Source organism: Falco naumanni, chromosome 4 (genome assembly GCF_017639655.2).
Source record: "Falco naumanni isolate bFalNau1 chromosome 4, bFalNau1.pat, whole genome shotgun sequence".
NCBI classification, from domain to species: Eukaryota; Metazoa; Chordata; class Aves; order Falconiformes; family Falconidae; genus Falco; species Falco naumanni.
Genome location: NC_054057.1, coordinates 11,533,844 through 11,551,523, shown reverse-complemented (window position 1 = coordinate 11,551,523; position 17,680 = coordinate 11,533,844). Strand labels below are relative to the sequence as shown.

General features: G+C 36.6%; 1 protein-coding gene across 7 annotated transcripts in view; it reads left to right on the top strand.

Moving 5' to 3' along the window:
* The window catches only part of TAX1BP1 (Tax1 binding protein 1), a 66,594-nt gene that overhangs the window by 23,945 nt on the left and 24,969 nt on the right, over positions 1-17,680 (top strand). For 6 of the 7 annotated variants that reach the window (XM_040589076.1, XM_040589069.1, XM_040589071.1 and 3 more), the window contains 5 exons: positions 954-1,112; positions 12,196-12,344; positions 12,477-12,567; positions 13,901-14,086; positions 17,359-17,586. In XM_040589076.1, coding sequence (XP_040445010.1) covers positions 954-1,112; positions 12,196-12,344; positions 12,477-12,567; positions 13,901-14,086; positions 17,359-17,586 — 813 coding nt within the window. The remainder of the gene's footprint in view (positions 1-953; positions 1,113-12,195; positions 12,345-12,476; positions 12,568-13,900; positions 14,087-17,358; positions 17,587-17,680) is intronic. The other variant, XM_040589075.1, reaches the window with a different exon arrangement.

The following is a 17,680-nucleotide window of genomic DNA, read 5'->3' as shown; positions in this document are numbered from 1 at the left end:
CTTACCTTGTCGTCAGATGTTTTACCCTTTTGTCAGCTGCGTCTAGGCACATACATGCATGTATTCAAATTCACAGTTTTCAAAATTTAGGGGTAAGAGACCTAGTACGGAGAAGCATCTCTGAGTTGTTTACTTTTCAGATATGTACTCACAGTAATAAAATAAAATTAATTTTTCAGACGTTTTTGATTATCTTGGTTCATAAAATGGGTTGGGTTGGAAGGGACCTTTAAAGATCATCTAGTCCAACTCCCTGAAATGAGCAGGGTCATCTTCAACTAGATCAGGTTGCTCAGAACCCCATCCAGCCTGACCTTGAATATTTCTAGGGATGGGGCATCTACTACATCTCTGGGCAACCTGTTCCAGTGTTTCAGCACCCTCATTGTAAAAGATGTCTTCCTTATATCTACTCTAAATCTACCCTCTTTTAGTTTAAAACCATTACCCCTTGTCCTATTGCAACAGGCCCTACTAAAAAGTTTGTGCCTGTCTTATAAGCCCTCTTTCAGTATTGAAAGGCTGCTATTCGTGTGCCAGTCCTTACTTTTGGCTGTGCATTCATTTTTTGGGTGAAATTCGTTGAACATTGCTTTAGAGTATGTACATGTCTCTCCACTCTGCAGCCATTTTTTACCAAGCTCTCATAATCATCATTAGCTCCTCCGTAGTTGATGTCACTTAGGTACAGTAAAGGCACTTTACTTAAGGAGGGAAAATTTGAGTATGAATCAAGAAACTGCAAAGTGTGCTGTCTAATGGTAATATAGTACTATTCAGTTAAAGCAATGAAACTTCAGAAATTTGGGTATAAGGGAAAAATCATAAAATAATGTACCTGAGGACACACATTTTGTGCTTCTGCAGAAACACTGGAGTAATTTGTTATCCACTTACTTGATAGGAACGAAGGGGAGGAAAATTACTAAAAACCCATGGTTTTGTTTTCACAGTTTAAAATTGAAAAAATAATAAAAGAAAAAGAAGAGCTATTAAAGGTAACTTCTGTTCTGGAAAAGGAAACAGCACAACTCAGAGATCAAGTTGAAAGACTGGAAAAAGAACTTAACCATGAAAAGCAGAGATGTGACCAACTGCAAACAGAGCAAAAGGTTAGTTCTTCAACTTATTAAAGCTGACTCATAATTTCTGTAGTCCTCCTTTTCCAAGAACCAGTTAAATTGTGTGAAAATCAGCTCTCAAACCCCCTCAGCAGTTAGACAGACATTTACACTAGAATAGGTCAGTTCCTATTAACCTCCTGCCACTGTTCCTTTTATGTCGTAAAATGGTTAAAATATTTAAGGCTTTTGGTATCAGGCTTGGTAAGATAATCAATGACAACTGTTACCAGATGTTTGACATTTAGCTGTGGAGTTCATAATGGAAAGTAGGTAATAGTTTAAAGTTTGCTTACATTAACTTAAAATGGAGGAAGGCTTTTCAAAAAACTCCCATTAAGGAATAACTACATAGAACACAGGGTACTGAAAATGGTAAAAAAAATTGTTATTGAAAGCAAAGATCAAGACTTAACAGAGAATACTACTTGCCAGTGCATCCAAAATGTGAAAAGTAACTAGTTACCTCTCTAAAAGGCTTCACAAAGGTCTGAATTTTTTCGAAGGGAAAAGAAGCACAAACCTAAAAATCAATTTATAGTGTTAATTGATAGTGAAAATATAAATCTAGTCTAAAACAAAGCAAGCTTATTTTGGAATCCTACATATGGCAGGGAGGAAATCTAATATTATAAAATAGGCACAAAAAAGTTGGACCTAATCTATTTTTAAGCTGCTGCTTTATAAAAAACTTTTAGGAGAAGATTAAAAACATGTGGGAGGGAGGTGGTGACATGGACAAATTTGAAGTAATGAAGCCTATATAATTTAGCTGTGGACAGCAGTTAATAGGCTATTTCTAAGTCCTAGTATGTATATGTCAACAGTTCTGTGTGATACACCTTTAATAGGAATTTGTTGAAGGAATCTGAAACTGTTGAAACTTTGTAGTTTCTTTTGAGCAATTATAGTGAAATGGACTGGAATGTTGGGTAAGGAAAAATGAAAGGATAAGTTCTAGTTTAGAAAATTTTTCCTATAAAATACTGATTTTAATTTCAAGTACATGGGAGAACTAGTTTAAATCAATGAGATGAAAATTAAATACTTAGAAAGTATGCATTTCATGGATTTGCAGAATCATAAGCTTAGTGGATAAATCTGAATGAGCTACACAGATACCTTTCATTGTCACGTGAGGTTCTAATTTTAAAAAAATGTTTGGAAGTAAACTGTTGGTTCTAATTCATGCTAGCTTTACAATGCTGTTCTAGAACAATTTGTTAAATGGGATTTTGATGGCTGTCCAGCAAGGTAATAAAATTCTGGAAGTTTTTCTCACAGTGAAGAAAACCCCATAACACTGGAAGTGTGATGCTGGGCAGTGGAGCACTGATCTATCCTACTTGAGCTAAGAAGTAGCTTAGTTTGCCTGCAGATGATGGGTATATCACTTTCTGTACAGAGACTAAAGAAGGTCAAAACACTTAGTGAGCAAATTGTTCCTGCATGTCAAATGATTTTCTGGGGTAATGGTTGTTGTGGCTTCCAGAGTCCTGTCCATGGCAAAGATCCATTCTCTATTTTTTGGATTGATGGATGTTGTCCCATTTGACCCAGAGATTTCTTGGTCCTGCCTGGGGAAGATAGATAGCCTCCCAACTTGCAGTGTGTTAGGAGGAGGGTTGTGTGTTTATGGTTGGACTCTACGATCTTAAGGGTCTTTTCCAACCTAAATGATTCTGTGATTCTGCAACATAGTTAAATTGTATAGGGTCAAAAAAGTCTTACTTTGGTGTGGGTTGTGTTTGGTTTTGTGGTTTTTTTTTTCTAGTTTTGGCCTTGTATTTTGTTGACATGATGATGCAGTGTCAAGAACTTCTCACTTGTATTTAGCAGGGCTATAAGTAGGTGTCTGATCTGAAGTTGGTACAGCTCTTCACATGTCTAGAATACTATAGAATTTTTCTAACTCACACAGTTATTTTTTGTCTCTTAAGTCTTTGACACTCTTATTTCTCATCTTTTATGTTCTAGTCTTTTTTTCACGTATCTAAAAAAACCAAATGAGTTAAAATCTCTCATTTGTTTATATACATCAGCACAATATAAATAGAGTATTACTATTGAAAATTAAACAAGCATCTACAAAATCAGGTGCAAGAAGTTAATTTTTCTTATAATTGGGAAGTTTAGTAAACAATACTTTATATATGGCACTCTAAACTTCCCAGTCTTGCTCTCCTTGCCTCTCTACCCAATACATATGAAATACAGCAGTGGGTCAAGGGATTACATGATTTATCTTTGCTGGGAATGCATACAGTGCAATAATGGATTGATTTATCCTGAGCAACAGTTATGCAGCACTCAGTTGGTTTACAGTACCTAGGTTTTATTTTCCTTGTGGTTTGTTTACAAAAACAGCAAACAAACCAACCTCAAACAAAACAGTACCCTCCCACACTCCCCACTGCCCAACAACTACAAAAACAAACCCTCCAACCCCCCCCAGCTAATCTAGTCAGCTTCATGTGATGTGAATGATTATTGGCAATAAACCTAAACAATGTGTTAACTTGGATATTTATGTAAGGTTACAAGGGATAACCTTGAAATATTAAGTAATCAAAATACATTTGTATTTTATTTAACAGCAGAATCTTCACTTTAGTATGAGCTCGGTTGTTTTGGTTTGGCTTGTTGGGTTTTTTTAAGTTACGGAATGGTTATTTTAACTAAGTAATTTTGAGGGATTTTTATTTTCTTTTATTCCTAGTGCTCTTTTGTCATGTACAGGTGGATTTTTGTTATGCTCTAAACTTTTGATACATAAATAGATAAAAAGTGGTGTTGATGAATTTAAAATTTGTATTTTTTGGAACGTTGAACTGAGGTAAAAATTTAACTATTTGGAGTTCTATTAAAAAAATTCTCTCAATATACTTTAGAGCTTACTAGGCTAAAGAAAAACAATACAAAACAGCCCATAAGAGAATATAATTACTGTAAACGCTAGATATCTTTACCTTTGTAGTTTGAGGAAGATGTGTTAGAATCTTTATTTCTGTTAAAAATAAACATAAGATAAATTTGACCCATGTTACAACCTCTTAACATACTAATTCTTTTTCCTTTTTGCAAGTACTTCCATCAGAAGTGCACAGATAGTATTTCTGCTTGTTCAAAGAGCCCTCTAAAAAACCACAATAATACGAAGTACTGTATTTAAAAAGCAGCAATTGGATGAGCAAAGAAAGTGGATACATCTGTACAGACTCATGCATCTGATGTAATTGAGTACAGAGCTCTTTATGCTGCTAATGTATTGGCAACTACTATTTGTTTATTACCATTTGTATTGTGACAAGGGGGCCGTGGAGTTATGTACCCCTTTATACAAAATACTCTTCAGTCTGTCCCTTCTTTAAAAACCTGACTCAGTTTCTTCGCACCAAATAATATGGGAATCTGAGCTCATGTCTTTGTGTTTTGATCAAATGCATTATTAAGCTACTGTATATTTTTGTAATTGAACAGAATGTAGGTGACAATGTTAGACGTCAGCAGATCAATGGTGGAAAAGCTCTGAGTTCGTAATATGAAAATGTTTTGTTAAAAAACACAGTTGTCTTAAAATCCCCTTTTTATTTATGTTCACTTATATGTCTTTAGGCTACTTTCTGGTATTGATTTTTCAGTCATTTGTTTTCACAAATAGCTTAGGAGTAGTTTGGATCATTGAGAAATACCTGTAGAAAAATGAATTTCTTAATATAGACAGGATAGTTGTTGACAGGAAGTGTAACAGGTATGTTAGTGATTCCCTACCACTCTTATTTGGTCTTTCTTTCCCACCTAGTTACTATATTAGAATTCTGGGCAGTGGAACTATAGTCTTCTCTGTCTGCTTGTTGCCTGGTTGGGATGCTTTGTAAGTGGTTCTTTAGAGGCTCTTCCGGAAAACATTAGGAAGAAATAAGCTAAAAGTAGATCAGTCTTTTTAAGAACATAGCATGCTAAACCGTCTAGTCAGGTGTAATACAGTCAGTGTTCCACGAAGGCTGAATATTGGGCTGTATGCATGTTTTTAAGTGGTGAAAATATTCCTGTTTCATGAGATTTTAAACCAGGTGAGCTGTGTTTGTAGTAGTTCAGACTGTAAGGACCACAACAAACTGCAGATTTCTGTTTACTAACTGCCCTTACTGTTCAGGAGGTAACAGTTGTTTGTTGCCTTCTTATAAGATAGCTGTCTCATTTTCTACCAAAGATAGGCACAAGTGTATTCAAGACATAAGTGATAATGTGCTATTAGAGTTGTTGAAACAGCTAGCCCTCTAAATGACTACTTGTCTCTAAAGGCTTCTATTTTTTTAACTTTGTGGGTTTTTTGGTGTTTTTTTTTTCTTAGTATTTTATCACATGGGAATAAAAAAAATCTGTATTTCTGATTTGTATTCAACTCATTAACAGTTCTGCAGGCATAGTTTTCTCGGGTTGTCATCGCCGCTATCACATAAAAAGACTATCTTTTAATCTTTTTTTATTTTTTTATATTTTTATATATATATTTTAGCTCTGTGCTAGTCGCTGTTTGTGCTCAGGGAGAGCATGCTCTCCAGTCCCACTGTTTTTAGTGTGCACTTGATATGTTGTGACTATTACCGTTGTGTTAATTACTGCGCCCTGCCGAAGCTTAAGATAGTGTAGAATTTGGGACAAACTCAGTCGTTTCTTTTAGGTTGATCTTTTCCTCTTATCCAGTGGCTGCTTAATGCCGTATGTAGTTGTTCTGACAAGATCAGTTTAGGGAGAGGGTAAGATTTCCCTTCTTCTCCTGCCCCCCAACATGCATGCTCTTTTTAGAGTGTTCTGAAAAGCACTGTATTTTCAGTTACGGGAAAACAGTATTCCTCTGCAGCATTTTTCATGCTAGTTAAACCATTCCTAGACTCTTCTCTTTTTTTTTTTTCTTCCCCAGATGACATTAAATTAGCTCTTACAGAGTGTAAAGGTTTAACTTAATCTGCAACAACCCTGTGTGGGAGTTCAGAGTAAACGTGAAATTATTGGAAATATTTCAAAAATGTCACATCTCTTTCCTAACACTCAGTTGGTGTTTCAGAGTTGGTTTTTTTTCTACTAAGATGTTCCCTGATAGCATACTTTTAATCAGAATCGTGCTGTATATACAGCTTGCAACTTTACTAATACAACACTGTTAAAATAATGATGTAATTACTCACTATGATTATTTTATTTAAGAAGATGACACATTATATATTGTCACCAGAACTGTTTCAGGTTGCTTTCAATGTTTCAACTTTTTGTTTGGTTTCCTACTAAGATAATTTGTTAACTGGTAGATACTCAAGTATGTTGAGTCACATTAGTAGGCTGCATTCATCTGAATATTTTTGCTTTTGGAGAAATTGAGAACACTGAACCAAAAACATACTGTGTTTTTATCTAAAAAAAAGATACTGTAAATATTTCTAACCTGTATCTTCTACATTATGAATCTAAAAATATATATACCTGTGTAAATAAGAACACATGCTTTTTGATCTTTGTTCACAGTTTTGTGTGTACTTAACTGTGTGTAAGCTTTCTGGCAGCAGTGCACTTGTTTAAAGATTTAAGCTACTGTTTTAAGTTTTAATATTGCTGTGCTGAACAAGAGAAAGATGCAGTAGCCATTCTGTCAGTCTTTCATCAGTTGCTCTTCTGACACTGCAGGATTATGTGAAAAGAGGTTTTGTAGCTTCGGTAGACAGCAGAGCTTGCAAGTGATGCTTTTGCAATCGTTTGTCTCCCTCTAGTGGGGCGAGAGAGAGCACTTCTGAACCGATTTCTTTGATGTTACAGTGGTGACAAGTCTTAGTCTTACTCCTGTGGCAGTAGTTTCCATAAATGTTTAACCGGAGTCAAAAGCGACAGTCTTCTAGATTACCTGCTCATTCTTTGATATTGTGAACATTTGAATAGTGTTTCTATTAGGACATTGGCATAAATTGAAGCAGAAGTGAGTGTACTAGCTTGATAAACTTGTTTTTCCATGCTTTTTTGAAAGTTAAGTTCACTTTTTAACTTTTAAGAAGTGGGCTAATTCATCTATCAGATGGGGAGTTTTAGTAGGACATCCATCTAAATTCACTTTTTACTGACAGGTTTTACCTGCACAGTGGCTTTATTCATTGGAGAATTTTATTCACATGTCAGGGATTCATTTAAATTGGCTTTTGATGCTATTTTATAAGGGGAGTTTCCCTGGTTAGTGGCAAAATGCTGGTGTGCAGTTGTGCAGTCAGCAGTACAAGTACAAGCAAAAAACCAATAAACCACCCAAAAAACAAAAACCCAAACAGACCCCTAAAATCCTATCCCCCAACCCAGAAAGCACACAATAAACACACACAACCCCGCCAAATTCTATGTAAATAATGATTTAAAGATAGAAATCAAACACTCAGAATTGCTCAGGTTGGCACCAGCAGCTATAGCACCCAAGGGTGCTATAAACATCCTATGAAGAGAAAACCCTGTTTTATGGTTTTAATGACTGTTCTGTGTATGAATATGTCTTAAACGGGATTGAACAAACTTATTTGAGGTATTCCTCACTTCAAATTATGTATTCATGAGAACATCGCATTTGCAAACGGCCAGCTTATAGTGAAACTATGTTTTAAGAAATTAGCTTTCTGAAATGTAAATGCATGCTGCAAAGTTGTAGTGTGTGTAAATATTTCAGCTGCCTGCTGCAAAAACTTGCACATCGGTAGTCTTCGTGACTGTAGTTGGGTGACTGATGTTACTTAGGTGAACTTTTAGAGTTAGGCCTTAGTTTTGTAGAGTTTTGATCAGTTTAACAATGTTAGTTGAAGAGATTAACACAAATTACTGCTGCTGTGATATCTTAGGTTTTTGGAATAAAGAGACTGTAGTGTTTTTGCAGCAGTATTTCTATTGGCAATCGTAGTCACAAAAAAAGATATAATTGAGCTTTGTTGGAATTGGTTTACTGTTTTACTTTACTGAATGCTTAAGATTTATTTTAGAAAGAAAAATTACAACTTGAGTTTTCAATTCAGAACATTCAAGCCCTGTGTTACGAGCACACTTGGATTTTGCAGTGGCTGCAATGGTACTATGCTGTGTTCATCGTTTTCCTCAGAGGTCCTTTAAACAGAGTATGATGTCAGCCGGGTGTTTTACATGATACAGTTGGAGCTGCTATGATGTCAATGGGATAAACAAAAAGCTCCTGCAGATAATTCATCCAGATCCCCTAAATTCTTTACAGGGTCTGAAGCATAATGGATCCCCTGACATTAAATTACATCCAGATAAGTCAAACCAGCTGAAAAATGCTGGTTTTTTTTTTTTTTTTTTAATTACTTTGCATTTGGTGAATTTATCTCTTTGGTTTCAGAGTTGCATAGCTTGTTTATAACCTTTAAATTCTTCTTCAATACAGTGTATGCGTTCTGTAAAAAGTAAAATAAAGATTGCAGATACTAGCCATTAATCGAAGGTGAATGCTTTAGATGTGGAATGGCTTTTGAACAGTGGTTAAGGAGTTTTACATGTTATGAAAGGGGATGATGCCATACTGCAAGATGTCACAGCTAGAAATAGTCTTGAGTTGTATTTTTCAAGTATCTTATTCTGTTGGATCTGCCTTAGGTGTGTTTGAAAAACTTACTGTGTGTGTTGATTCACAGGAAGGGATATGTGTACCACTTTGCTCCCATTAACTGGACTGTACTCTGAGATGTTTTACGGGAGTTGCAAAAATCCATTAGAAATAAGAAACAAGTAGGGAAAGCATGTTGTTCCTTGTTGAACATACATATTTTTGCCCTAGTTTTCTATTTTACAAAAATAAGAATCTAGAACCTTTTATGTCCATTCCATTTTCAAGTGAAAGATTATTAGTACTTTTGCAGCACAAGTTTAACAAAGAGATTTTAAATGTTTCAGGGAAGAGCACAGGCATGATCCTTGCATATCCCTTAGGTAGAGGTCATGATAGTTTTATCAGGTTTGAATCAGTGTATTTATGATTAGGTGATACAAACCTGAAGCAACTGATCTGTAATTCAGAACTTCTTGATGTAAAAACTCTCTCCTGGCAGCTGCTTATAATGCACTGTAAACAAATTGCATTATGTGCAACAGCAGTTCTTTGCAGGGGGAAGACAGTGCTTCCTGGGATTGCTATAAAATTATTTTTGAAATAATCAGTCTTAAATCTTTTGCCAATTTAGAATAGCAGTAAAGATTTTGGTGCCCTCATCTATCTTCTCATTTCGTATCTGAAGGTACATCAAAATTTTCAAAGTGGAGTTTTCATTCTTGGGGAAATAAATTCACTTGACAATTACATTAAATTTGCTTTGTTTAATTTCACTGATGAGACTCCTAGTAGTTACAGGAGTTTTTGTTTTGGTAGCTTTTTGTTTTGCAGCAGTGAGGCTGACTTAGGTAACTTCCAGCTGCTTATTCTGACCCTTGTGGTGCAGTTTGCTTCCCCTCTCCACTCATAAGGCTGTTGCACCTCTGTGGGGGGGGCTGCGGGGAGCTGCATTTGTAACTGGATTAAAAGTACAATCCTGAGTAAAAATAACCTTAAAATTGTTGAGTGTTTTTAAACCAGGTCATTAAAATTGTTCATGCTCTTCCTGTGCCTGCCTTTCTGTTAAAAAAAGTAGAAGAAAAGGTGTAATATTTGTAGGTGTACCAGAGAAATTAAGTAAACAAAAATTACAGAAAGTAATTATCTTCCTTTGTAGTAGAGGTTGTACATGCAGTTGATGTGTTTATTATATTATTCCCCTCTATATTTCTCCTGAAACACAGTCAACTTTTACCTGTAAAATAGTCTTAAGAGCACTGTTTTCAAATTTTACAGGCTTTGAAACTGCTGTAACCAGTGTATGGGACTAGGATTGCAGCATCTAAATTGAATTGCTAAGAATTCTGTAAAATAACAAGTCGTCTCAAAAAATTAATCCTTTTTTTTTCTCCTTTCAAAACTGTAGACTCTAGTTGTATCTAAACAAGTTTATTAGGTGAGAATCTGTTAAGTATGGAACTCTTACATTTTAATACCATGTCCCTTTAGAATACCTAGCAAAGCACTATCAATTGTAATGCTGTTTGTGGAGTGAATTTTTTTCAGGCTATTAATTCCTTTTAATATATGTTACCTTTGGCAGGCTGTTTGAACTGTTTGTACAGTTTGTATATATAATGTATCAGATTAAATTCTTTTGAAGGCACTTGGGTTATAACAGTTACAGTTATACCAAAGTGGTGTTTAGAGAAAACACAGATATGCATTGAAATAGACTTTTTACTATACTAGGCTTTCAAACCAGGGTAAAGTAATTAGTCTCCACTGGACTAGGGAAGGACAAGCAGTTATAATGTGTGTTGTTGCTGCTGGTTATATGGCAAGTTTTACTTGGAATATTGACTTTAAAATATCCTGCCTTCAGTAGACCAAGTACGTATATTTTTGGTTGCAGGAAACTGATAGTTTCTCAAAAATAAAGACCTTATGAAAATTGTTGGTCATCTTCCTCAGTGCTGTTTTCAAAAAAGATGTTGCATTCATGATCCCTTGAAATTCTTTATTATATTAAGGTATATAATAAAGCCATTTAGAGTTTAAATAGTTGTAATATATTAGTCCTCTTCTCTTTTTTTATAGCATATATAACAAAGAAAAATCTATTTTATGTACTGGTATGCATCAGGTAAAGTTGCCATGCCTCACAATTCAGTGCCACTGCTGCCCCCAACCCCCCCCCCCCCCATTATAATGCTGAAACTTCTGTTTTAGTTACTTGTAAAAGTGGGGCTTAATTGCACTTGTGAAAAGTGTATTTGACAATTAATGAGTAAAACCAGTCCTCAGAATATTTTATTGTACTTAAAGCATTGTTAGTTAGGTTGGAGTCTGGCCAGTAGTTGTTTTCCATAAACTCTGGTTGATGTGTTTCTCTTGATGTAACAGTACAGTCGTCTTGTTTTAGGTCATTAAGCTTTGTTTAAAAATGAATAGATGAACTAGTGCTTTAATCTTCCAAATGTAGAGCAGAAAGACAACTTGTACCTTAGTATCTGTGCAAACACTGTAAGTCATGCTGTACTCTGGCGTGTTAGTCAGTCTGTCTTGACCTTGTTTACAGTTTCATTCACACCACTGGCATGGTTGATATTAAGCTGAGCTTTATTGGATTTTGGTATCAGAAATAGTAGCATATTATCTCAATATCTACTTTAGTGTTACTAATTTTTTTCTCAAGAAAACAGTGTTATATTGAAGATAAATTTTTCTGGGTATTTGAGATAATCTGTTTTTAAGTGGCCGTTTTACTGTGGTGGTGGTTACATTTAGCTGTCCACTGCCTTACAACAGTATGGATGTTACTGTCATTAGATAACGAATGTCATACTTAAAAATGGCTTCCCATCTTGCATCTGTCAACTTTCTGACAAAGGAATCTGTTTTGAGTGTTGTCATCATCTTCTGTCTCAGCTTCCAATGTCCAAGACATAAGTCCCACAATTCTTTCATGAGCTTCCATGAGCCTTGTGAGAACCTTCCATATGTTCTAGCTAGAGACTGTAGCGTAGTAACTAGCTCTAAATCAAGGAGTTCTTCTGTACATCTTTTTCCTTTTGCCTGCAGTTGTCTTCACTGTGGCTTTCTTGAGGGGTGTAGCTGGTCAAATGCAAACTCTCCTTTCCAAGTAAAAGAAAGTACAAAGGAAAATAGAAGTTCTTTGTTTTCCAGATAAGGGAGCTGATGGTTGGTTTGCGGAAGGGAGATGGACAAAAGATATGAAATAAGCTTTGTTTATCCTGTACTGTTTGAAGTCTTTGGTAGTCTGTGTAGCTGAATGCTTGCACAAACCCAAACAATTTAGTGACTCCTTGTTAATAACTGTGCATTTCAAGTTTAATATATTTTTATGTATTTTATATATACTTGAAATGGTCTTGTACGTTGTAAGGAAGAAATCTAATGACTGTAGTTTAGCATTAATTCAGATAGCATGTTGTAGTTCTTAAGATATGCATTCTTAAATTACATCTATTTGCAATCTTTTTAAAGACTAATATTCAAGCATCAGAAGGTCTTAAAACTGAAATTGATGATTTGAAGAAGAAGCATGATGAGGCTGCTTCAAAAGTTCTCCAACTTGAAGAAGATATCATGACTGTTACTCAAAAAGCCATTGCAAAGGAAACAGAGTTAGACAGGTATTTAGTGATATTGTTCCTTCTGTATTTTACTGTTTCTTTCCATAAGTGTTTTTTAAAACTAACAAATTTTAATGTATGCATTTGTTTCTGTATTAATAGTTCTTTATTATTTACTTGTCAATGTCTTAGTCTGAAGGACAAACTGAAGAAAGTGGTGCTTGAGAAGGAGCAACTTGAATGTGTGTTAAAGACAGAAAAGGATGAAAAAGAACTTTATAAGGTAACTTTATTCCCTGTATCTGTATACACTGAAATGAAATGATTTGAAACAAAGGTAGTAACGTTTTATGGACTACTCTAATAAATTGAATTTTTTAAGGAAAAAAGGAAATGTGTAATTTCTGTGAACAGATTTTAAAGACAGTTACAGATGTTCTCATATAAAAGTGAATGAAGGAAATAACATCTGAATTCATCCCATGATATAAGAAGGTCTCTAAGGAGGAGAATGGATCACCAATTTGTTAAAATGCAGGCACAGTAACAAAAAGTAATAGGTGCTAGTGAGGAAGTTCTTTAGTTATGCAGTGCATCACTCGGTAACCTGTTTTCTTAACACACTTTTTCCATAAGTAAATTACTTTTTACTCTTAAGTCCTCTCTCCAGACTGTGTTTTCTAGATCCCTATTCTTGAGTCTTGTGCATAACTCTTGATAAGCTTTAGTAGGATCTATATTGCATTGATTTTTTTTTTTTTTTTTTTTTTTTAACTAGCATAGCTGATGTCTTTTGCTGGTATTGAGACACACCCATATTTGAAATAAAATATGGTGTAGTCATTCCCCATCCACCATCTGCCGTCCTGCTCCCCCCCCCTCCCCAAGCAAAAGAAATTTTATATGCTAAAATAATAAAATCCTCAGGTTGTATGAAACAAAACAAACCCAAGTGTATTGAAAAGATTATTTCCGTTCATAGGAAAATGTTATTATGTGGCAATATTCAATATGCACCAGAAGACATAAGATCTCAAATCATCTTTCACAAGCGTGGAATTCTTTTGTAAATAAGCAACATGGATCTTCTAGTCTTTGAGTGGACAACACTTGACTGCAATAGTTATCCTTTATCAGGCAGAATGTGATAGACTCAGTGATACTTCAAAAACAGCTCTAGAGTTTTTAATTTGCTGTCTTTGGAAATTAATATTGCTGCTGTAGTCCTGTTTGCGTAGATGATTGCAAGTAGATAATTTTAGAAGTGCAATTTCTCTTTAGTTTTCTACAAGTAATTTCATCTTTGCTTGTCCGTAGTCCAGCATTTGTGAAGAGAGGAGTGAACTCTGAATAACTTAATTTCATGTAGACAGAAATCAGGGCCTTTAACTTCCAGTTGTGAAGTGTAGCTGTTGTTAAACAATCCAGTTGGAAGAGTTCAGGCCGGAAAATTTGTCCTGGAGGGCAGTGATACTATCAACTGTTTAACTTATCTCTTTAGCTGTTCTAATCTGTCTCAGACATGAGTTAGAATTTAGTGAACACTTAAATGGACAGGTGAACAGTAGTTTTCGTAACGTGGAAGAGGAGTTTGACATTTTTCAGCATCATTACAGATACACTTGAAGAATACAGAAATAGAAAACACCAAACTAGTAAAAGAAATCCAGATGTTTAAGAATTTGGATGCAAACAAAGAAAACATGATATCGTATTATAAAGAGGAGGTTGGCAGATTACAGCTATTTATAACTGAAAAAGAAAATAAGAAGAAAGCTTTTTTGCTCTCCTCATCAGACAAGGTAAGCATTACTAATATAATTGGCCTGGTTTAAAATAAACGTATCTAAGGTTGTATGTGTTTGACAAGAGAAAGGAAGAACTTGAAGGTATCACCAGGGTGTAGGCTGAGAGGCAAGAGAATTACGATGTTCTCAGTAGATGCAGAAAATGAGTGAAAGAGTGAGTTCTATTTTAGTTTTACACACTCTGAGCTTGTTGAGGTCTCTCACGTGATGAACTGTGAGAACTGTGAGATGAACTATGTGTGATTGTGAGTTCAGTAAAAGTGGTGCATTCCTCCGAGTTGCTTTTAACTTCATGAAAAAGGAAAGAGATTAAGGAAAAGAGGAAAGTTAGTATTGTAGCTATATTGAGACTGCACAGGTGATGGAGGAGAAAATAGATGTTGAAAGATGTGCTGAAGGACTTGTTAGGCAAATGTACTGTCAAGATACAATGAAGTAGAACCTGAGAAAGGATAAGATACTATGTAAGTGGACTAAATTGACTGAGAACTCAGCAGTAAGAGTGTCACTAGGACTTCTAAGTAAGGGGCGACTTTATGCGGTGTGGTAACATTGTGGTTAGCAAGCATGTGGTATAGTAGGAGGTTGGAATTGCTGAAGAACTGGTATCTATGCTGTCCATCGTCCAGGTGGGGTTACTTCAGACTAGTTATTATGTGGTGCTATGGTTAGATGTATTTGACTTCCATGACAAGGTTTTGGTAGTGGGGGAGGGGGGGCAGGGTTGGATTCTGTGGGAAGCTGCTAGAAGCTTCTTCTGTGTCCAATAAAGCCAATGCCAGCCGACTCCAAGTTGGACTCGCTGCAGGCAAGGCTGAGCCCATCAGTGACGGTGGTGTGATAGCATATTTAAGAAGGTAGGGGGGGAACCCACAAACCTGGGCAAGAGCAATTGCAGCTGGAGAGAGGAGTGAGAATGTGAGAGCAACAGCCCTGCAGACACCAGGGTCAGTGAAGAAGGAGGGGGAGGAGGCGCTCCAGGCACTGGAGCAGATTCCCCTGCAGCCCGTGGTAAAGACCACGGTGAGGCAGGCTGTCCCCCTCGGCCCGTGGAGGTCCACATTTGAACAGATACCCACCTGCAGCCCATGGATGACCCATGCTGGAGCAGGTGGATGTGGCCAAAGGAGGCTGTGACCCATGGGAAGCTGCGCTAGAGCAGCCTCCTGAGAGGACCCGTGGAGAGAGAGGAGCGAGTTTGCTGGCAGAACCTGAGACCCCACAGGGGACCCACACTGGAGCTGCCTTTTCCTGAAGGACTGCACCCTGTGGAAGGGACCTGTGCTGGAACAGTTCATGAAGATTTGTAGCCTGTGGGAAGGACTCATGCTGGAGAAGTCCATGGAGGACTGTTTCCCGTGGGAGGGACCCCATGCTAGAGCAGAGGAAGAGTGTGAGGAGTCCTCCCTCTGAGGGGGAAGGAGCAGCAGAGACAATGTGAGATGAACTGACTGCAATCCCTGTTCCCTGTTGTGAGGAGGGAGGGAAATTGAGCTTGAGAAGAAGGGAGGGGTGGGGGCAAGGTGTTTTTAAGACTTAGTTTTTATTTCTCATTATCCTACTCTGATTTGATTGGTATTAAATTAATTTTTTCCCCAAGTCAGATTGCCCATGACAGTAATTGTGAACGATCTCTGCCTGTCCTTATCTCCACCAACAAGCTTTTCATTATATTTTCTCTCCCCTGTCTAGTTGAGGAGGGGGAGTAATAGAGTGGCTTTGGTGGGCACCTGGCATCCATCTAGGGTCATCCCACCATATTGGAATACCCATTAGGTGTTTGTTCCTGATGTACATCTATCTTGCTGTTCTGTTTCATCCAAAAGGAATGCAGTTTCTGTGCCCTGAGACTGTTCTGTCCTGTGATCTACAGTGCGATAGGTAATAATGGAATTGACTGGGAGTTTCGCTTTCAGAAATACGCTCTAGATCCAAATTAGAGTTTAGACACAGCCTTTGAGGCCAGTGTGGGAAAGTCAGATTATGCAGGTAACTCTTACCTTGTGTATCTTGACAGTCTTCTTACAGAGAAAGCAATCTAGGTCTCGAAAGAATAGAAGTTGTTATAGTAATGTCAGTTATAAATGTAAATTTTTAGTAGAAGATAGTGCTGTTGAGAATGGAAATAGCAACAAAATGAAAAGGACGTGCTATCTTGCTTGAAGTTATGGCTTATCTTGTTTTAGTCTTTTGACTGCTCTGCAGTTTTGTATCTGAATGTGTTAAGCTACTACTGTATTTTACTTTGAAGTAAACCAGGTAGTGGTGTGTGTGTGTGCTGGTTCTGAAGCAAGCAAACAAAATTTGTTAATCTTGAACTGCTTGTCATGTTTCTAGTGGAATCATTGATGGTTTTGTCTTACACTCTGAAACTGCAGATACTTATTTTAATAAGTAACTGATGCACCATGTGCTGTAAAAATAGCTAAGGGACAGGACTTCAGGGCATTTCTTAGTCCATCCATCCTCATAAATGTTTATAAAACATATAGTATTCCTTTGGACTTGCTATTACCAAGTGATTATTCAAAAACTAACAAATAATTGATTAGAGGTACCTGAATTTGTGTCTAGACTCAAGAATATGAGATGATTATGCCTTCAGGAAGCACAGAGGTGCGAGTAGCTTATAGTAGCTTTGAAAAACATTTTTTTGGTGTGTGTGATCCTGGGCTTCCCTGAGGAATGAGAGGCCAGTAGTGCCACTTGGGCAGTTGGCTCTTGGGCTGCCCTGTGGAGTTGCAGCAGTGCTGAGAGTCTTAGTGCTGCATGCTACAGCTTGCTCTTCATTAGTTTCTCTTCTCAGTTCCTTCTAAAAAGCTTGTTGTGCAAGATCTTGGGAGATGGAGCTGTGAGAAAACCATCCCAAAGCTGCTTTATAGTGTCTTACGTCAACCATGACGTAACTATGGTTTTGAAATTGGATGGTCATTTGTGCATGTTGAGAGTTCAATGACTATAAGAACAAAAATGTTCTGGAAAACAGTTTAAAACTAAAGCTGAAAATACAACAAAAATCCAGCATAGATAAAATCGTATTTAAAATTTCCCTTTACGTCATCGTGAAATGCGTTTGCACGCCAGTGTTAGCAAAGGCAGCAAATGGGGGAAATGGTACTTGTGTACTAACTTGAATTAGTGGTTTTGCTAAAGTCACTAGAAAAATCATGGTTTTCCTTTCAAATGTTTCCAATCCCTATACCAACATTTATTTAAGCTTTAGATTAAAAAATGATGGATTCTTTTCCCTTTCTTCTCTTTTTTAGGAGGATGCAAGTATTCTAAAAGAACAGCTTCGGAAAGCTGAAGATCAGATTCAGGCTAGCAAACAAGAAGCTGTCCTAATGTCAAAAGAGCTGAGTGATGCAGTAAATGTGCGAGATAAGACAATGGCAGATCTTCACAGTGCACGTCTGGAAAACGAAAAACTGAAAAAGCAGCTTGCTGATGCTGTAGCTGAACTTAAAAAAATCACAGCTCTGAAAAATGAACAGGTAAATTGTCAGTATTTAGTACTGAAGTTTATCTGTATTTATAAAATCTGTCAGAGCTAGCTTTGCTAAAGTTGGGAAATAAAATATGTTTCTT